General features: G+C 41.3%; 2 protein-coding genes across 3 annotated transcripts in view; one reads left to right on the top strand and one right to left on the bottom strand.

The window, feature by feature from the left end:
- heatr5b (HEAT repeat containing 5B) overlaps positions 1 to 17,692 on the top strand; it is a 70,871-nt gene extending 53,179 nt beyond the window's left edge. Inside the window, exons 1-36 of one of the 2 annotated variants that reach the window (XM_049735688.2) lie at positions 2,926 to 3,197; positions 3,357 to 3,532; positions 3,612 to 3,823; positions 4,574 to 4,682; positions 4,801 to 4,950; positions 5,348 to 5,519; positions 5,606 to 5,763; positions 5,842 to 6,091; positions 7,180 to 7,335; positions 7,447 to 7,697; positions 7,840 to 7,951; positions 8,050 to 8,202; positions 8,286 to 8,385; positions 8,494 to 8,603; positions 8,830 to 8,993; positions 9,065 to 9,240; positions 9,343 to 9,448; positions 9,529 to 9,719; positions 9,878 to 10,037; positions 10,233 to 10,422; positions 10,559 to 10,728; positions 10,859 to 11,003; positions 11,089 to 11,268; positions 11,369 to 11,620; positions 12,452 to 12,633; positions 12,709 to 12,777; positions 13,044 to 13,223; positions 13,324 to 13,558; positions 13,760 to 13,996; positions 14,247 to 14,374; positions 14,752 to 14,893; positions 15,256 to 15,528; positions 15,692 to 15,916; positions 16,001 to 16,152; positions 16,234 to 16,447; positions 16,667 to 17,692. In XM_049735688.2, the coding sequence (XP_049591645.1) occupies positions 3,407 to 3,532; positions 3,612 to 3,823; positions 4,574 to 4,682; positions 4,801 to 4,950; positions 5,348 to 5,519; positions 5,606 to 5,763; positions 5,842 to 6,091; positions 7,180 to 7,335; positions 7,447 to 7,697; positions 7,840 to 7,951; positions 8,050 to 8,202; positions 8,286 to 8,385; positions 8,494 to 8,603; positions 8,830 to 8,993; positions 9,065 to 9,240; positions 9,343 to 9,448; positions 9,529 to 9,719; positions 9,878 to 10,037; positions 10,233 to 10,422; positions 10,559 to 10,728; positions 10,859 to 11,003; positions 11,089 to 11,268; positions 11,369 to 11,620; positions 12,452 to 12,633; positions 12,709 to 12,777; positions 13,044 to 13,223; positions 13,324 to 13,558; positions 13,760 to 13,996; positions 14,247 to 14,374; positions 14,752 to 14,893; positions 15,256 to 15,528; positions 15,692 to 15,916; positions 16,001 to 16,152; positions 16,234 to 16,447; positions 16,667 to 16,974 (6,138 nt within the window). In that variant the 5' untranslated portion in view covers positions 2,926 to 3,197; positions 3,357 to 3,406 and the 3' untranslated portion in view covers positions 16,975 to 17,692. Of the gene's footprint in view, positions 1 to 2,925; positions 3,198 to 3,356; positions 3,533 to 3,611; positions 3,824 to 4,573; positions 4,683 to 4,800; positions 4,951 to 5,347; positions 5,520 to 5,605; positions 5,764 to 5,841; positions 6,092 to 7,179; positions 7,336 to 7,446; positions 7,698 to 7,839; positions 7,952 to 8,049; positions 8,203 to 8,285; positions 8,386 to 8,493; positions 8,604 to 8,829; positions 8,994 to 9,064; positions 9,241 to 9,342; positions 9,449 to 9,528; positions 9,720 to 9,877; positions 10,038 to 10,232; positions 10,423 to 10,558; positions 10,729 to 10,858; positions 11,004 to 11,088; positions 11,269 to 11,368; positions 11,621 to 12,451; positions 12,634 to 12,708; positions 12,778 to 13,043; positions 13,224 to 13,323; positions 13,559 to 13,759; positions 13,997 to 14,246; positions 14,375 to 14,751; positions 14,894 to 15,255; positions 15,529 to 15,691; positions 15,917 to 16,000; positions 16,153 to 16,233; positions 16,448 to 16,666 lie in introns of those variants that run through there. The other variant, XM_068652515.1, reaches the window with a different exon arrangement.
- Positions 84 to 2,742, bottom strand: gpatch11 (G patch domain containing 11). Its single transcript, XM_049735690.2, has 8 exons — positions 2,561 to 2,742; positions 1,968 to 2,194; positions 1,836 to 1,877; positions 1,641 to 1,761; positions 1,455 to 1,545; positions 1,192 to 1,302; positions 394 to 475; positions 84 to 319 (listed from the first exon to the last, which is right to left on the bottom strand). Exons 1-8 carry the CDS (start codon positions 2,608 to 2,610, stop codon positions 264 to 266), a joined length of 780 nt encoding a protein of 259 aa, XP_049591647.1. The 5' UTR covers positions 2,611 to 2,742; the 3' UTR covers positions 84 to 263.
- Positions 17,693 to 17,736: the final 44 nt, after the last annotated feature.

The raw sequence follows: 17,736 nt of genomic DNA, 5'->3' as shown, positions 1-17,736 counted from the left end.
AATATGAACATACATAACATTGTGTATATAATATATACTATGCGAATATAATTCAATGGGAACACTGAGACATTTACAAGAAATTATGGTACTGTTAATTGTTTATTCATTTAAATAAAACCTTATTACAAAAAAAATGTAAAAACAAATCAAAAAAGCATCATATATAACAATCCCTCCATACATCATTACTTTTACTGCCTGTTATTGTTCCTTTCACTCTGAAACTACTGCACACTATACATATATTGATTATATTAAAATCATTCATGCTCTGCTGCTGTATCCCCGGGACAGTTCGAGAACAGGTCTTCCTCATCTGGAAAGAACAAAATATTTCAGCTAATGAACAAAGGGAATCAAATGCAATATTATGTATATGAACAAGCTTACCATTATAGGCCGTTCCACACCATATGCAGTAAAAATGAATCCCTCTTAAATAGGACGTCAGTATTTGCAGTTGATCAAAGGACTGTAAAGGAAAACAGATTACGCAGGGTGACATCTGCCATCTTCACCAAATTTCCAACCCAGTCGCTACCCTGACACTTGGCAATGAATCTATCAATACTAAATTCAAATTTTATTACAAATGTTTAGAAGTCATTTCTACTTGTCTTAGTTATGTTTAAGCACGATCTTAAACTGCTCTATACTGCTACTCTGTACTGTACTGTATACGTATAAGCGGGTCTAATAATTTTTGCGTATTTGGAATGATACGCAGGACAAAATAGTACCTCAATAATATTCAATTTCTGGTATTTTTTTGCTAGACAGCCCTTTGCATTGGAACAAAACAATTACAGTTTGTGGTTATTTTGCGGTTTGCTTCTAACCTTTTGTTGCTGGGTTACGATAGTGTACATGCATTGATAAAAGGTACTACCAAAAATGAAAGCATATGCATATATTTTGTCCATAATTAAAATATCAATGTTGTCATACATCTATTTCGGAAGTGCTTGGTCCTACGTGCTGACTCACCCCCAGCATTTAAATTGCTCATCCCTTCCCAATGCATTTAAATTGGTGTCAATTATATGCAGATTCTCATCATATGCAGGACAGCCTATTCCCCAGGAATAGCAGTGGTCCAGTGAATAAGCATATACAATACCACATCATGCGTAGGATAACATAATTTTGTTTTGAAAAATATTTTTTACAAAATGAATAAGAACTAACTGTTAATCCCAAAATGTCATCTTCTTCCTTTTCTTCTTCCTTAGGCTCATCTAGCTCCTCTTCAATTTCTATTTTAGGCCAATACCATTCTTCCCTGGGGACTTTGATGCCCTGAAATGAAAAAGCAAATGATTTAGAACCAAAAACTCAAATGCTAGGATCACAATGACATCCCGTGGATGTACAGTACATATCATTTTTTGTATGCATACTGGGACAGTGATGTTCAGATTATGTTGAGCTAGAACCAAGTACTTTCCAACCTTCTGAGAATCCAACTGCTCACAGGCTCGCTGACTTCGTCTAAGGTCACCTTCAATTTTTCGTTCCTCCCTCTCGGTTCTTACTCTTGACCTTGAAAGGAGACATCATGAGCACAGAGAAACAACAAGACACTGGGATCGCTGGGCGTATCTTTGCTCAGAGCCGTAGATTCATTTGGTCATCACCTAAAGTCTTCCAGTGATTTGGTCTCATTTTGCTGTTTGGCCAGTACTTTCTTTCTATACTGATCCAGCTCCTCCTCAGCTTTTCTCTTCTTCGCCTCTTCCATCCCGATGCCACCTCTGTCTGGTTTGTTAAAGGACAAGAATATTAAGAGAACATCTGAGTTATATCATAAACATCGCAAAATGCCTTCTTACCGGTTTTAATATTCAATGGAATTGGATCAACTCTGCCAGCCCCTAAATTAGTAAAAAAAAAAAAAAATCATCAACTCATGCACAGAATACAGCAGCAGATCAAATTTCAGTAAAGCAGATAAGAAAACTTGCCTTGTTTTCCAAGGCCTTGTCCAGCTTTGTAACCCATTTTCTGCAATAGTGCAAATCCCTTATTATCATTACTGATGGAACTCTGTAAAGCTGTTTCACGGCTTTCCTTTTCTTGCTCCTTGAAAGTTTTTTGACGGTTTTTAATGTTGCTCTCTTTGTGCTTTTCTTCCCGTTTCATTGCCTCTTTTACTCGCCTTACCATGGAGACACCTGGTTTAACATCTTGTCTGCCACAGAAGAAAACGAATGTTATTGCAGTAACAAAGTGGGATTCACAGTAATTAGAAGATGAACATCTTAATATAATTCTATGAGTGCACGTTTACAGTTTAAGGCTCAATTTGTGAGGTTAAAACGGTTCGGATAATAATAGGCGGTTTCATATATGATGGATTTGTAAGGTTCATACACAACATTTCGTTGTCTCGTATTTACCCTGCCATAAATTGTTGGACCTTATTGTGTTGTGAGCAAAGAAGAAAAGAAACCATTTAAGTACGCGTAAACATTATACAGCGTGTAGGAACCAAACCAAAACAACAATATCGACACTCGTTTAAATTAAAATAGCCTACCGTCCAAAAAACACTTACATTTGACTGAGGAACGTATCGGACATATAATCATCTTCACCATCGGCCATTATTATAGTTTAAAAAAAGAAAGATGAACAGGTAATCCCAAAATGCTTTATTACTCCAGCTCAGTGAATGGATTGACTTGAGTGACATTCGTTCCCGGTGTTCCGCTAATGTTTGGTTCTTTGACAATACAGTCCGACTAACAACAAATTAAACGTGAATAAACTATTTTCTGTTTGCAAATCCAATAATGCAGTCATTTTGTGGTTTTTCATGCATTAAAAAACATCTTGCAACAGTTACATAATTAAAATGACTACCTACTAATTTATTTTGAGGCAGAGTTACCTACTGGGTCTTTATTAGTTTTTTTTTTTAATTGTCTCATCGGACGAGTGTCGCTGAAACACCATCGACACTCACCGTAATTCTTGCCAGGATATGGGAACATGGATTAATGTTTGTGAAGTTGCTATCTGAAACAAACAAATGTATTAAAAGTGGTGGTAACGAGGGCATTCATTCAGAGTTTAAGTGTTTTAACGAATTGTGGCTTTTGATCGTAAGCATTCGCTAGCTTAAGGTTGCTAACAGCTGGGGGAAGCTGTCAACACACAAGAAGAGAAACATCGGAACGACGAAACATACGGTAAAACGGCTTACATTTAACATGGCAATTAGAACGATCGGGCGTATGTTTATTGCTCTTTCCATCAAATTAGATGCGTTAACGTTGTGCTACAATAACAAAAACAAGATGTTTTTTAAGCAGGCGGCTAGCTTGTTCTGACATGAGTCACTAATGCAGAGTGGACTGTCGATTAAGAAGTTGCGAGGACATCTGTGAATATCCTTGCGATGGAGCTGGCTCACAGTCTCTTGCTCAACGAGGAAGCGTTGGCGCAGATCACTGAGGCAAAGAGGCCTGTCTTCATCTTCGAATGGCTCCGTTTCTTGGATAAGGTTGTTGTAGCCGCAAATAAGGTGACTGAAAGACTTTTTAAAACCGATCGCTGTGTGTGTTGATTGAATGGTAGTCAAAGATGTTGTTTTTGAACAACAGGTGGATGTAAAGGAGAAGCAGAAAAAGCTTGTTGAACAACTGACAGGACTGATCAGCAGTGCTCCAGGTCCTCCAACAAGAAAGCTACTTGCCAAAAACCTTGCCACACTCTACAGCATTGGCGACACATTCACGGTTTTCCAGACTCTGGATAAATGCAATGATATCATAAAAAGCAAAGACGACACACCTGCATACCTGCCAACAAAACTGTAAGTTTTTTTTTTTTTTTTTTTTACATATATTGCACTGACGGGTTTACATCTATTTACTTCAAAACATGTGCTGTACAGTATTTCTCCGTTCTTAGGATTTAGTACTAAGCCAAATGGTTCATATTCTAATGGAAGAGGATTAAGCATACAAGGGGATCTGTGGAAAGCATTAATGCACCCTGATAATGACTATCTCGGTGTCTGGCCCATTTGTATCTGTAGAGCGTAACTGTGAGGAGACTGGATAAGGGACAGACAATTGACCAAAATGTGTTTGGTCGTCTCTGGAGAAAAATTCTCCCGAACTTAATTTAATAACTTTTTCTTTTGGGATGTAATCCCTGTGAATGTTTTGAGCTCCTGTTTTGTTGTTGCTTTGTTAAATTGTGTCATACTGGTTGTCTTGTGGCTTTAGTTCAATGTCCCATAACTGACATAATATTCTTCTTTCGCCACGCACCTGTTGTGACTGTGCTAGTACATTGCTTTTAGTTCTAAGTGCTGAAGGAAACATCAATGAACTCAATCAACCAACTGAATTCCTAACAATTCAATTATTATTTCCATCCATAGTCTTGAAATATTGACCAGTAAGCTTTCCAGCTGGATCGAGCTAACTGCATTAATATGCCTTATTGAATAATTATTCCACACCAATGAAAATGTTATGTGATAAATACATATGAGAATAAAATATCTACTAGTACAGATTACTCATCTAATGGTTTTTGTTATTGGTTTCCTTAGTGCTGCGGTGGCATGTGTTGGTGCTTTTTATGAGAAGATGGGAAGGATGCTTGGAAGCTCCTTTCCAGACACCATCAATAATCTTTTAAAGGCATTAAAAAGTGCAGAGGTATGACGTTATTAGCCAATCGTAAAAACATCTTTTTGATTACAATGGAAATATAGACTGATGAATTTACTCACCGTTTTGGCTTGTTATTGTAATTCTATCTTCACGATATATGCAGTCCCAAGGCAGAGGAGAAATACTCATCAGTTTGCAGAAGGTGCTCAGCGGACTAGGTGGCGCTGCAGCTTCATGTCACAGAGACATCTACAAGAATGCCCGCTCTTTACTCACAGACAGGTCAATGGCTGTGCGCTGTGCTGTGGCAAAGGTAAGTCCCATTGTCTTCACTATATAATATGCAGCATAAAGCTCGCTTTGGACAATCAAAAATAAGTAATCATTTCACCCATTTGTTGCTTTTTCTGAAGCATAGAACGCCAACTTGATGTCATGTTTAAGACATTCTCTCACCAAACCCTCTTACTTATTCTTGTAACGGTGACTATGATATATTATTCCCCTTGTGTGTATCACTTACTGAGTGTAAAAAAACAAAATTCCTTTATTGTAATTGAGGGGGGTTATGGTTTTATGCTTAAAAAAATATTGTTGTATGTCTTTGACTATCTACAGGAGAAATGGGTTTGCAAGAGAGAAAAAAAATGCTTAGTATCTTTGCTGATAAAATACGACTAACATGACTCCATCTTGATTTTATTTACCAGTGTTTGTTGGAGCTGCAGAATGAGGCAGTATTCATGTGGACGACAGAACTGGAGAACATGGCCACACTGTGTTTCAAGGCCCTGGAGGGTTCCAACTACGGGGTTCGAGTTTCTGTGGCCAAGCTCCTCGGGACCGTCATGGCTACGGCTCTTATGCCTAAACAAGCTGCTGGTTAGTTATGAATTTTCTAGCCAATTTGGTAATTTTATATGAATACAACAGTGTGCGCACCATCAGTATGTTTTTTTTTCTTTCAGTGATGCGTCAGAATGTAAAACGGGCGACGCTTGAGGAAGTTTTGGAGTTACTGGCCACAGGTTTTCTGCGTGGTGGATCTGGATTCTTGAAGAGTGGAGGGGAAATGTTGAAGGGAGGCGGTTCTGTCAGCAGAGAGGTCCGCGTGGGTGTCACACAGGTCAGCTTAATTCTTTTAGGAAAATACGGTTTGGTACCTTTTCTTCCCACCTTACATCTAAAATCTTTTTTTCTTTAGGCTTATGTTGTGTTTGTGACTACGCTTGGTGGTCAGTGGCTGGAGCGCAACTTTGCCACCTTTCTCTCCCATGTTTTGGACCTCGTGTCCCATCCTCGGGCTACACAGACACATGTTGAAGCTGTGTACTCGCGGCGCTGTGTCTCCTTTATGCTACGTGCCACTCTGGGCGGCTTACTTGGCGAGAAGGCGCAGATAGCAGCCGGCAAAGAAATCTGCCAAGCCATCAGCAAGCAAATGAGGGCTGTGGGTAAGGAGGATTGGGGGGGCGGCATTTCACGGTTCAAAGCATTACAAACCACTTATCAGCCCTTATCAGATGTCAATCACTTTCCATTCAGCTGCCTAATATTTCAGATGATTTGAGCTTGAGCTGCATACAGTTTTTTTTATCTTGTGTGTGGCACTGGTAATAACACCTTCTGCACTTATAGTTCTTATTTCCTTATCTGCTTCAATCATCATTCTATGACCAAAATTCAAATCTGAACTTGCTTTTACATTGGCGTATCTTTCAAAGTCATCTGCCATTGTGTTTTTGTGATCTTTTTGTCTTAAGGTTTATTACACATCAGCAGATCACTTAACCGTCACTGATGAAAACATAGCTGTCTTGGCCACTAAATTTGCACGCTCATAGTAGGAACACACCACTTCTGCTTAAATTAGCAAATGATCTTCCCGTGTAGGTCTATCAGATTTCATTGGTTCTGTTCCTCTACATAAACTTGAACATGAAACAAAAACAGAAAATGGCATTTCAGTTCTTCAGTTCACTCGGGTTGCTCTGTAACCTTCACACCGTGCAAATATGCAATGAGTTGCTTTTGATTTTTTGTGTAGACTTGAGACAATACTTGAATAATATTATGACGTGTGTACTGTGTAATACTAATCTGCACAAAACACAACGGTTTTCGGCAGCAGGAAAAAAAATAAAGCTTAAATTTTACAAAGCAGCTTTAAAATATATTCCGTAAGTATTAAAACACACAAAAAAATGAGAGGCCCCAGGACACCCACAACACTCATGTGGCTAAGCGGGAGAGAAACTGCACACATGGCAAACCATGTGAGTTGCATATATTTAATTAAGGTCTTGGGAATTCTGGACACCTTTTGTGGTTGCAGAAATGTAAACTGATTTGACAAGCTATTTAATATGATAACACATTTTTTAAATTATATTTGTATGCAGTTATATCAAGATGATTTTCAGGCTAATTTACGTTCTAATCTGGCCTATGTCATTATCACTACAGGTCACATTATTGATATATGCAGGTTATCTTGGGAAAAGGTTAATGTATTGTCTTTCTCTGATCCTTGTTAATCCAGAGGCAGTTGTCAATGACCTCAATGGAGAAAACAAGACTGGTGCTGCTGATGTTTCGGCCAGCCAGCATGTTATGGTTTGTGCCCTAAAAGAGTTGGGCAGCCTTGTTCAAAGCTTGAGTGCCACAGCTTCGCCTCTCATCCAGGAGCCATCCATTGGTACCACATGCATGTTTTGTGATCCTCTTACTATAGTCCTTTCCTAATAAACAGAATGTGCTTGTGACACCCAAAATATCTTCAATTGTTTTTCAATGACATCTCCCTCAGGACTTCTTGAAACAGTGACCTCAGTGCTGCTACACCCGAGTATGGCTGCTCGTTTGGCTGCTGCTTGGTGCCTGCGCTGTGTTTCTGTGGCACTGCCCCATCAGTTAACGCCGCTGCTCGACCGCTGCGCTGAGAGAATCAACAATCTCAAGAGTTCACCAGAGGCTGTTAGTGGATACAGCTTTGCCATGGCAGCTCTTCTTGGAGGTGTACACCAGTCCCCTCTGGGAATCCCGCACTCTAAGGGCATGGTATGTACACACATGAATGTGAAACCGGAATTAAACGTTCTGCTGTATCTTCCACTCATCTCTGTATTTCAGTTCTTTTGTTGGTGCTAAATGTTAACAGTATATGTTGATTTAAAGTTTAATATCTATTGTGTCCCTGTAGTTGGTGGTAAGCATAGCTGAAGACCTCCTTCGGACAGCGGCTCAGAACAGTCGACTGTCTTTGCAGCGCACACAAGCTGGATGGCTGCTGCTGGGCGCCCTCATGACCTTGGGTGAGTTACTCACAAATGGTATCTCACCTGAGATTTGTCGACTATCCTCTCTTTGTCTAATACAATCTCCTTTCTATTTGATTTATATGTATGCAAAGGTCCGTCCCTGGTACGTTACCACCTTCCCAAAATGCTGCTGCTGTGGAGGAATGTGTTTCCTCGGTCCCAGAAGGAGCTGGAGGCAGAAAAGACAAGGGGAGACGCCTTTACTTGGCAGGTCACCCTCGAAGGCCGAGCTGGAGCACTATGTGGTAAACTAATGTCCTCCGACCTCTTTACAAACATGCGCTAAATATCAGCATGTTCTCTTCTAATTCTGTCACTTGCTGTTTAGCTATGCGTAGTTTTGTGGCACACTGTCCTGAGCTCCTGACAGAGGACGTCATTCGGAGATTGATGACACCCATTGAATGCGCTATGACGATGATATCGCAGTAAGTATGATGCCTTCACCTAGTTTTTTTTTTAGAGATATGGTAAAGTTCTGTAAAGGTGTACGGAAATATTTGTTTAAAAGACATAACTTAATGTCTGCTCCTCAGAGTCCCTGCCATCATCAAAGTTCACGGGACACATCTGAAAGCAAGTGCAGCAATGGTGAGACTCAGGCTCTATGACATCTTGGCTCTATTGCCTCCTAAAACATACGAAGGTAAGATAAATTTAAGTTTTCTGTATTTTATTGTCCTCTATACACCCTCTAAATTTGACAAAATCTACGTCCTAGTTTCCACTGTAGTTTTTTTTTTTTTTTTTTTTTTTTTTTTTTTTTTTTTTTTTTTTGCTGGCAGTGGTCAATACACAATTGCATCACGGACTTCCCTCTGGGAACAAGTGAAGATCTTTTAAATTTTTAATTTATTGCTCTGCTCTTCTAGGTACCTTCAATGCCCTCCTCAGGGAGCTGGTGGCAGAATTCACTTTGACTGACAACTCATCCAACACCACCACTTCTTTGCTGCGCTCTCTCTGTCACTACGATGACAGTGTGCTCATGGGCTCATGGCTGCAGGAAACCGACCACAAGTCTATAGAGGACCAGGTGATGATAGATAAAAATGCTCGTTGTCTTTTTTTCATTTCAGTTAAATCAAAGTATTGTCTTCCAAACAGCTGCAGCCGAACAGTGCATCTGGCAGTGGCGCTTTGGAGCATGATCCCTCCTCCATTTACCTGCGAGTGCCTGTCGGTGAAGCCATCCCAGGTCCTCTTCCTTTGGGAGTATCAGTCATTGATGCCTCTGTGGCTCTGTTTGGTGTAGTTTTCCCTCACGTGTCTTTCAAACACAGGTGAGCTATTTAATTATGAGCATAATCTGTGTTTGTGTCACTGCTGTTTAAAAAAAAAAAAAAAGTTGAAATGATTAATTTGGTCTTGTCTTCATAAATCAGGTTGCAGATGCTAGACCACTTTGCAGAATGTATCAAGCAGGCTAAAGGAGTTCGGCAGCAAGCCGTTCAGCTTAACATCTTTACTGCTGTGCTGAGTGCCCTCAAGGTTAGAATCAATTGATCCCTTTGTAAGGCTGTCATGTTCCTTCATTTGAGACATTGCATCTTTCCCTGTCTTACTTTAAGGGTTTGGCAGAGAACAAGAGTACTTTGGGCCCAGAGGAGGTCCGGAAGTCAGCCTTGGCGCTGGTGATGGGGGCCCTAGACAATCCCAATCCAATTTTGCGCTGCGCTGCCGGTGAGGCCCTCGGCAGGATGGCACAGGTAGTGGGAGAGGCTACTTTCATTGCAAGGATGGCCCAGACCAGTTTTGACAAGTAAGCATTTTTCTGCAAGTCAAGACCGAGTCGGCTGTACAATTTATTTGGTGGAGAAAACACAATTTGAATATTTCAAATATTGATTTCAAGCAAAAAGATGTCTTAAGATGAATGTGAACATTAAGCAGGTGATTCATATACTGTATTCTTTGCAGACTTAAATCAGCACGTGACGTCGTGTCAAGGACGGGTCATTCATTGGCTCTTGGATGTCTTCATCGATATGTTGGAGGAATTGGCTCTGGTCAGCACTTAAAGACTAGTGTCAGTATTCTGCTGGCGCTGGCCCAGGATGGATCCTCTCATGAAGTCCAGGTAGCGTATGACATCCTAATTAAAAACAATTCAATTTGAAAATATTTTGCAATTTCCCTAGATGTTTGACACTTTGTTTGTTTGGTTGGTTTTCTTTGCGTTTCAAGTGAATTCTCAACAATTTACTAATTGTGACACTTATCTCTTCACTTCATTCAGCTTTATATCAATCTTTTTTTCTTTTTTCCTTGACAGACATGGGCTCTGCACTCCTTGGCTCTCATTGTGGACTCAAGTGGTCCTATGTATAGAGGCTACGTGGAACCCACCTTGTCCTTAGTCCTTACCTTGCTTCTCACTGTGCCCCCATCACACACAGAGGTGCATCAGTGTTTGGGGCGCTGCTTGGGAGCTCTCATCACGACCGTTGGACCAGAATTACAAGGTAAATCTATCGGCGAGTATGTCCTGTATTGTATTCGGGTTCATTCGCCAGCAGGTGGTGGTATTGTTAATCTTAATCCACAGACACTAACAATTCTTTCATTCCCATTTACACTGCCCCAATATGTATTATGAAGGGAACGGTGCCACCATCTCCACCATCCGCTCGTCTTGCCTGGTCGGCTGTGCAATAATGCAGGATCACTCCGACTCGCTGGTGCAGGCAGCTGCCATTTCGTGTTTGCAACAGCTGCACATGTTTGCTCCTCGCCATGTCAACCTTTCCAGCTTGGTGCCGTGTCTTTGTGTAAGACCAGTTGGAATTAATCATAACATTTTCACTTTGTATAGATGTTATTGATTTCTTTTTTTGTGACGTCTCTACATTAGTTTATAACAACATATATTTCACATTGTTGTGGTGATATAATTTGCAGGTGCACTTATGTAGCTCTCACCTGTTGCTGCGCCGCGCTGCTGTAGCCTGCTTGAGACAGCTTGCTCAGAGAGAGGCCTCCGAGGTCTGTGAGTATGCCATGAGCCTTGCAAAGAAGGCAGGTAATGGCAAAGACACTGCAATAAGTGAGTGCATACCTGGACACTAACAATAATATGTCGTAGTGGCGTAATTTCTAAGGAGACACTGGTGTTTTACTTGCTGATTCAGATCTGAACATCACTGAGACGGGTCTTGAGGGGGCACTATTTGGTATGCTGGATCACGAAACAGACAGGAAGCTGTGCTCCGATATTCATGACACGTTGGGTCACATGCTGTCATCACTTGCTGTGGAAAAGCTTTCTCATTGGCTTAAACTATGCAAGGATGTCCTTGCAGCAACAACAGGTGACTACAAAGGAGAATAAAATGGCCCATTATCATTGTCTCTAGAAAATTCTAAAGTCTTCAGTTTTGCATGCCTCAGCATGTCTGTCTTTTTTGTCAGATGTTGGAGGAGCGGTTACGTTTGAGGTGGAAAAAGATGACGACTCTGAGAAAAAAGACGAGCTGGACGACGACATCATGTTTACAGGGTTAGGCGACGATGACAAATCGAAGCCATCAGTGGCACCTCGCTGGGTGACGCGAGTGTTTGCTGCAGATTGCTTGTGCCGCATCATCCTTCTGTGTGAGAATGCAGACAAAGCACATTTTGACCTGGCAACTGCCCGTTCCACACGAGCAAAAAACCCTAAAGGTATCATGCAATTCTGCAAAACACTTGACACATTATCTTGAACAATAATGCTCTCTGTCAGCAAGATTATGCTAAAAAAGTAAAACATGCCGGTTTTCTCGAAACCTGGCTGAAGGGTGTTGTGCAGGACATTTTGTCGTAGATCTGTTTTAATATCTGAAATGTATTTACTAGACTACAATTGTACTCTGTCATACTGAGAGGTGCTCCTAAAAATAGCTTCCTCTAAATAGTTTGAGAGGTGGAAAAATAGAAACAGATTTCTCTTCGAAGTGCATTTCAACTCCACTACAAATTACCACCACCATAATAAACCTATTAATGTATTCCTGACAGTTTTTACTCAAAATTAGGCATTAGAATGCAGCATGGGAAAGTATGGCGCCCAAATTAGAGTCCTCCGGCTGTCATCTGAATATGAGCCCATGGCCTAACCGATGGTTCAAGTGTCACATGAGTGTACAGTGACGTGAAAAAGTGTTTCCACCCTTCTCAAATTCTTATTTGTTTCCCCACTTTATTGTTTAAAATCATCAGACTGAAAAATAACCCAAGTAAACAAACTACAGTTTTTAAATTATTTTATTTATTAAGGAAAAATTCAACTACTAAATATAAACCTAACCAGACCTGTGTGAAAAAGTAGTTACCCCCAAATCCTAATAAGTGTTTGGGCCACCCTCAGCAGCAACAACTGGTCATGCCACAGTACATCAATTGGGAGACATTTTTTCACAGGTTGGTCTTGGTCTTGGTAAATTTAGCTATACATTGTACAAATGAATAAAATGCCTTTGCATTTATTCAATAGTCATATCTCTGTTTTTCTAGGAGAACTGCTGGTGCTCCATTTGTCTGACCTCATCCGGATGGCTTTCATGGCTGCCACAGACCACAGCAACCAGTTGAGAATGGCCGGTCTGCAGGCCCTGGAAGACATCATTAAGAAGTTTGCGCGTGTGCCCGAGCCTGAGTTCCCTGGGCATGTTATCTTGGAACAATACCAGGCCAATGTGAGTCAAGACTACATTGTAGGAATTCAGTTTGTAATCGCCAAAATAATTGAACTGCCAGTTTTGTGTGTTAAGGTGGGAGCTGCACTGAGACCAGCTTTTTCACCTGATACACCATCTGACATAACGGCTAAAGCATGCCAGGTAAGAAACTTTGGGATTTCTTCTTTTATAGAAATATATTCCAATTAATTTGTTTTTCCATTTCCTTTTGCTCTGTTTTATTTAAATTGTGTTGCTTATTAGGCAGAAGTAATCACAATGATCACTCTGTATATAAATTCTATCAGAAATCTGGTTTGAACTGTTTGAATAATATTTCAACATATGCTCAAAAAGAGAGCAAGATCTGTAAAAAGGACTTGAATGTAGTTTGGGTACCTTTCATCTTTGAATGTGTGTGTCCATAGGTTTGTAGCACCTGGATTGGTAGTGGTGTAGTAAGTGACCTCAATGACCTGCGGCGAGTCCACAACCTTCTCGTGTCATCACTGGACAAAGTGCAAGCTGGGAAGGGTTCCTCCAGTCAACTGTACAGTGAGAGTGCCACCACCATGGAGAAGCTGGCTGTACTCAAAGCATGGGCGGAGGTGAGACTCAAGACTCTGCTGCTGCGTTGAGCTTTAAATTGTGTAAAAGAATACTTGCGTAACCAAAGGGTTGTTGTGTTGTCATGGCGATTATTAACAGGTTTATGTGGTAGCGATGAAGATAAAGAAAGAGGCAGAAACAAAGCCTGTCAAACCGGTTCGAAGCGGAGATGAGGATGAGGATGATCTGGGTGCAGATGTGCTTCCACCTGACAGTCTCATCACTTTAGTGCAGCCTGAACTGCCCTCGCTTAGTCGACTGTGGTTGGCCATGCTCCGAGACTATGCCCTGCTTACTCTGCCTGCAGAGTTTTCCAGCCAGCTGCCCCCTGATGGTACAACACAACTGTGCCTTTTGATTACTGAATATCACAATGCAATGTTTGAGACTTTGTCTAATGTCTGGTCCCCATCCCTTCTTGCATGCGGATGCGCACAAGTGCATTTTATTGGTCTTTTGTCTATTTTTGGGCCAACCTTTTAAGAGCGTTACTCCACTGCGAACGCTTAAAATGGAATTCACACTGTGTGTTCAGGTGGAGCATTTTATACTCCAGAGACGATAGACACAGCAAGGCTCCATTACCGCAACTCATGGGCTCCTGTACTGCATGCCGTGGCCTTGTGGCTAAGCAGCACTGGTTTTGGAGTTTGCGAAGAAAAAGAAAAGGTTTCTCCAGCACTCTCCAGGGCTCCTGTCCTCAATAAAGGAGCCTCGCCGACCGTTAAGACCTTTGAAGAGTCGGTCAAAGACAGGATGCACCTAATGTTAGGTAAAGACACAGACATTACATGTACTTGAAAGTGTGTATCTTACTTTAAAAAATTTTAGTTCCCCACAATTATTTTTAACCAGTCAAAAAAAAAAAAAAGTTATTGTTACTCGCACTCACGTTTTTTTAACATGAGGGTGTATTGTTTTTGTTTAGTCTCTCCTGCCACTTGCACTTGCAAACAGTTAATCAATTGCTGAAGAATTAAGGAATAGTGTGAACATGCTCCAGTTTTTCCTCTGTCTCTCAGGTGTCAGTATAGAGTTTCTTTGCTTTCCCCGACCCGAGGAACCTATGGAGCATGTCATGTCCTGCCTGCTTGCCTTGTCCACTCTGCTCGAGTCTCCCTGTGCAAAGACCCACATCGCAAAAGACCAAGTAAGGTTGCCATTGTTGGGGTACTAAAGAAAACAAAAGATGAGGAAGGAATATTAGGGAATGGAATCAGGAAATTGGATTTAAATTGGAGAGGGTCTCGCAGGCAGTGGGTTACTTGTTGTAAAGAACTGTGTCGTGGCTTCATTTAAAGCAGGGGTGTCCAAACTATCCTTCCTGTTTTCATGTCTCCCTGCTGCAATTCACCAGATTCAAATTTGAAATCGTTGTTATAGCCCTAGTATTCACATTGTAAGAGAAAAAAAAAAAAGCAGATTGCACTTTTGAAATTGCTAAGGCCACAACAAATTTGCGTGATTGTCAAGACTGCAGTGTCTGCTTTCTTTTCCAAGTGTAATTAAGTGTTACTTTTCTTCTAGCTGCTGGCAGTGGAGCTCCTCAATGTACTTCACAGACTGTTGTTGACCCGCGACCCTCCTGCCATCCAGCTCCAGGTGACCACTGTAGTACAGGAGACCATAAGAGCTGCACTGGACCATCTTCAGCAACAACATAACAAAGGTCATGAGTTGACACATTGTAGTCTTTGGTTTACTTGTCCGCATGACAGACACACTGTTCCATAGTTACTGTTTTTACAGAAAATGTGATCAAACAACTACAAGTGTCAATTTTAAATATTTGGTTGTAGATTTAAGCAGATGAGAATGTGACTGTGTATGGTTGTTGGTCTAAATGGGCCCCGTGATTGGGCAACTAGACCAGAGTGTACGTCACCTCCTGCCTGAGGTTAGCTGCGACTCTAATTAAGGACAAGCGGTAGAGAAAATGGGAGGATGGGTTATTGGATTGCTTTATACTGAGAGAGCGGTAATATGATGTGTCAGTTTTACTGATCTAGGTCATGATGATATTTTGCACAGGCAAAGAGGAGGAAGGCCAAAAAGATTCTCAAGTCGCCCTCGGGGAAGGGGGAGAAACGGGCGAGCTGGTCCCTGGCAACTCTCTGGTGTTTGCCGCAATGGAGCTGTTGGTTTTCATCCTGGTTCGCCACTTACCACAGCTCAATACACGTGTGAAGGAGTCACCGAGCCATGTGCCCATCAGGCCTCAACGACTACCTGAGGAGAGTGCACGCCTGGTGGCAAACACTGTTTCCATTCTGGCAGAACTGCCCTCGCTCTGCTCCCCAGCTGGTAAGACACGGACGGACACACACATGAAAACAGTGTTGAGTTTGTTCACTATGGACATTTTCCTCTGCTATACTGTGTTTGTGCTTCTTCGATATTACAGGAAAACCTTATTTTTTACTCACCATAAAAATGATGCCCGTGTTCTTGTGGTTTCTGTTCTCAGGAAGCATGACCATCCTACCCACTGTTCTCTTCCTAATCACCGGTGTGCTGAGGGAAACTGCAGTTAAGACTGCTGACAACTCTGTGTCCATATGTGCGTCTGCAGCCCTGCAGGGCATCAAGACCATCATCACCTCCCCATTAGCTCGAGTGGACAGTCTCCAGACACAGTGGACTGCTCTTGTGAGAAGCAGCCTGGCTTCTGTACTCGAGGACTCACAGCCAGGTTTGTGCATACAAACCTATACGAAATGATGATGACCCATCAACAACATGCTGTATATGTCAAACATAATGTGTTTTTCTTTAGATGAGTCCAGACCTGATTTGGATGAGATCAGTATGTTGACAGCAATTACACTCTTCCTATTGTCGGCTAGTAGTGAACTTGTAGGAGTTACCGTTCTGCAAAAGGGCTGCGTGGACTGTTTCCGCAATGCCCTCAACTCTTGTGATCCTTGGGTAAGTGCTTGCATCATGCACATTCTAAATTCTGGATGTGGTTTGTTCATTTTTCATTGCATTTTGTTTGCTTCGTTCCAGGTTCAGGCACGGTGTTACCAGTTGCTCTTGTCGGTGTTTCAACATCCCAACCGTCACCTTTCTACCCCGTACATTCACGCTCTGGCGCCACTCATGGTGGAGAAACTGAAGGCAGTGGAGCGCAGTCGGCCAAAGACTGCTGCTGAGCTGCAGGCTGTGCAGGAGGGCATCAGGGTCCTGGAGAATCTTGTTGGCATGGGTGAAGAGCAGAACCGTGAGTGTCTTTTTGCTTAATGGATCACTAATGTGTTATGTGTTTTTCCATTAAAGTAGTATTTAGTGCAGTGGCTGTAAATGTGTGCTGTCAGTGATAAGAGCATCAAAGGCTATTTTTAGAATGCTTACTACAGCTTACTGGCATTTTTGCTGTTATTGTATTCTATTAATATTCATACATTTCTTTTTTATGTCCTCTGATGGATGTGTCCAATAGGAGTCCAGTTGGTGGCTCTTCTTGTTCCAACCCTTATCTCATACCTTTTGGATGAAAATGCACTTCCTTCTGCATCCCAAGTCTCCAAAGGCTTGCATGACTTTGCCCTTCAGAACTTAATGCGCATCGGCCCTCTATATCCAGCTGCCTTCAAGATGGTCATTGGTGCAGCACCCGAGCTTAAAACCCGTCTGGAGTCTGCTGTCCGGGCAAACCAAGCCAGCAACAAAGCTAAAGATGCAGCACGCCATGCTCAGCCAATCGTCCAAGTTGCACCAACCATCAAACTCAAAACTAGTTTCTTCTAAACCCTCAAATGTTCTCATGGATTTGTTTGCTTTGATTTTTGTCAAATGAATGTCTGGATCAAGTAAAAACAAACAAGCATTGTTTTTGTTTTAAATCTCATCTGACTTAAACAAGAGACCCTTGCAAAGTCCTTAAAATGTCTTTGAATGTTCAATGAAAAGATTGTCCCTGTTGTACATGTTGATCACAACGATATATTGTCTTCTGATTTGATACACATTTGTGTTGTGACATGTGGTACTTTTGCCACTAGTACCTTTCACCCCCCCCCAAAAACCCTCTTTCTTACTTTTACATTACTCTACGCCTTTCAGTAATAGTTTCCGTCACATTTTAATTGTGTTGAATTGTATTACAATGCTGTGCTTTACTCATAATCATTCTGAGAACTGATGCATCAGGCGTTTTGATTGTGTAATTATCTGATTACACCGAATGTGAATTCTTATCCCATACAAATCTTTATAATAAGCCTATATAAGAGCTTTGATCAGAATTAGCTGTCACACTTAATTTGAAGTTTTGTTAACGCCCATAGTAAAGATCAGAGATCAACAATATGGTGACATGTTCACCAGGTAACCCTTAGGACCACATGAGTAGCCTCTTGGCCTGTTCTAAAAATACTGATGGCACATTGTGGTTTTATATTAATGATGATCATTTCAAAATGTAAACACTTACAGAGGTTTATAGAAATAAAGTGTTGCATGTTGATATTTGTTTCCAGCCTTGGACTTTTTTTTTTTTTATCATTATTA

Source organism: Syngnathus scovelli, chromosome 12 (genome assembly GCF_024217435.2).
Source record: "Syngnathus scovelli strain Florida chromosome 12, RoL_Ssco_1.2, whole genome shotgun sequence".
NCBI lineage: Eukaryota > Metazoa > Chordata > Actinopteri > Syngnathiformes > Syngnathidae > Syngnathus > Syngnathus scovelli.
The sequence above is the reverse complement of the archived record's forward strand: the minus strand, read 5'-3'. Positions and strand labels throughout refer to the sequence as shown.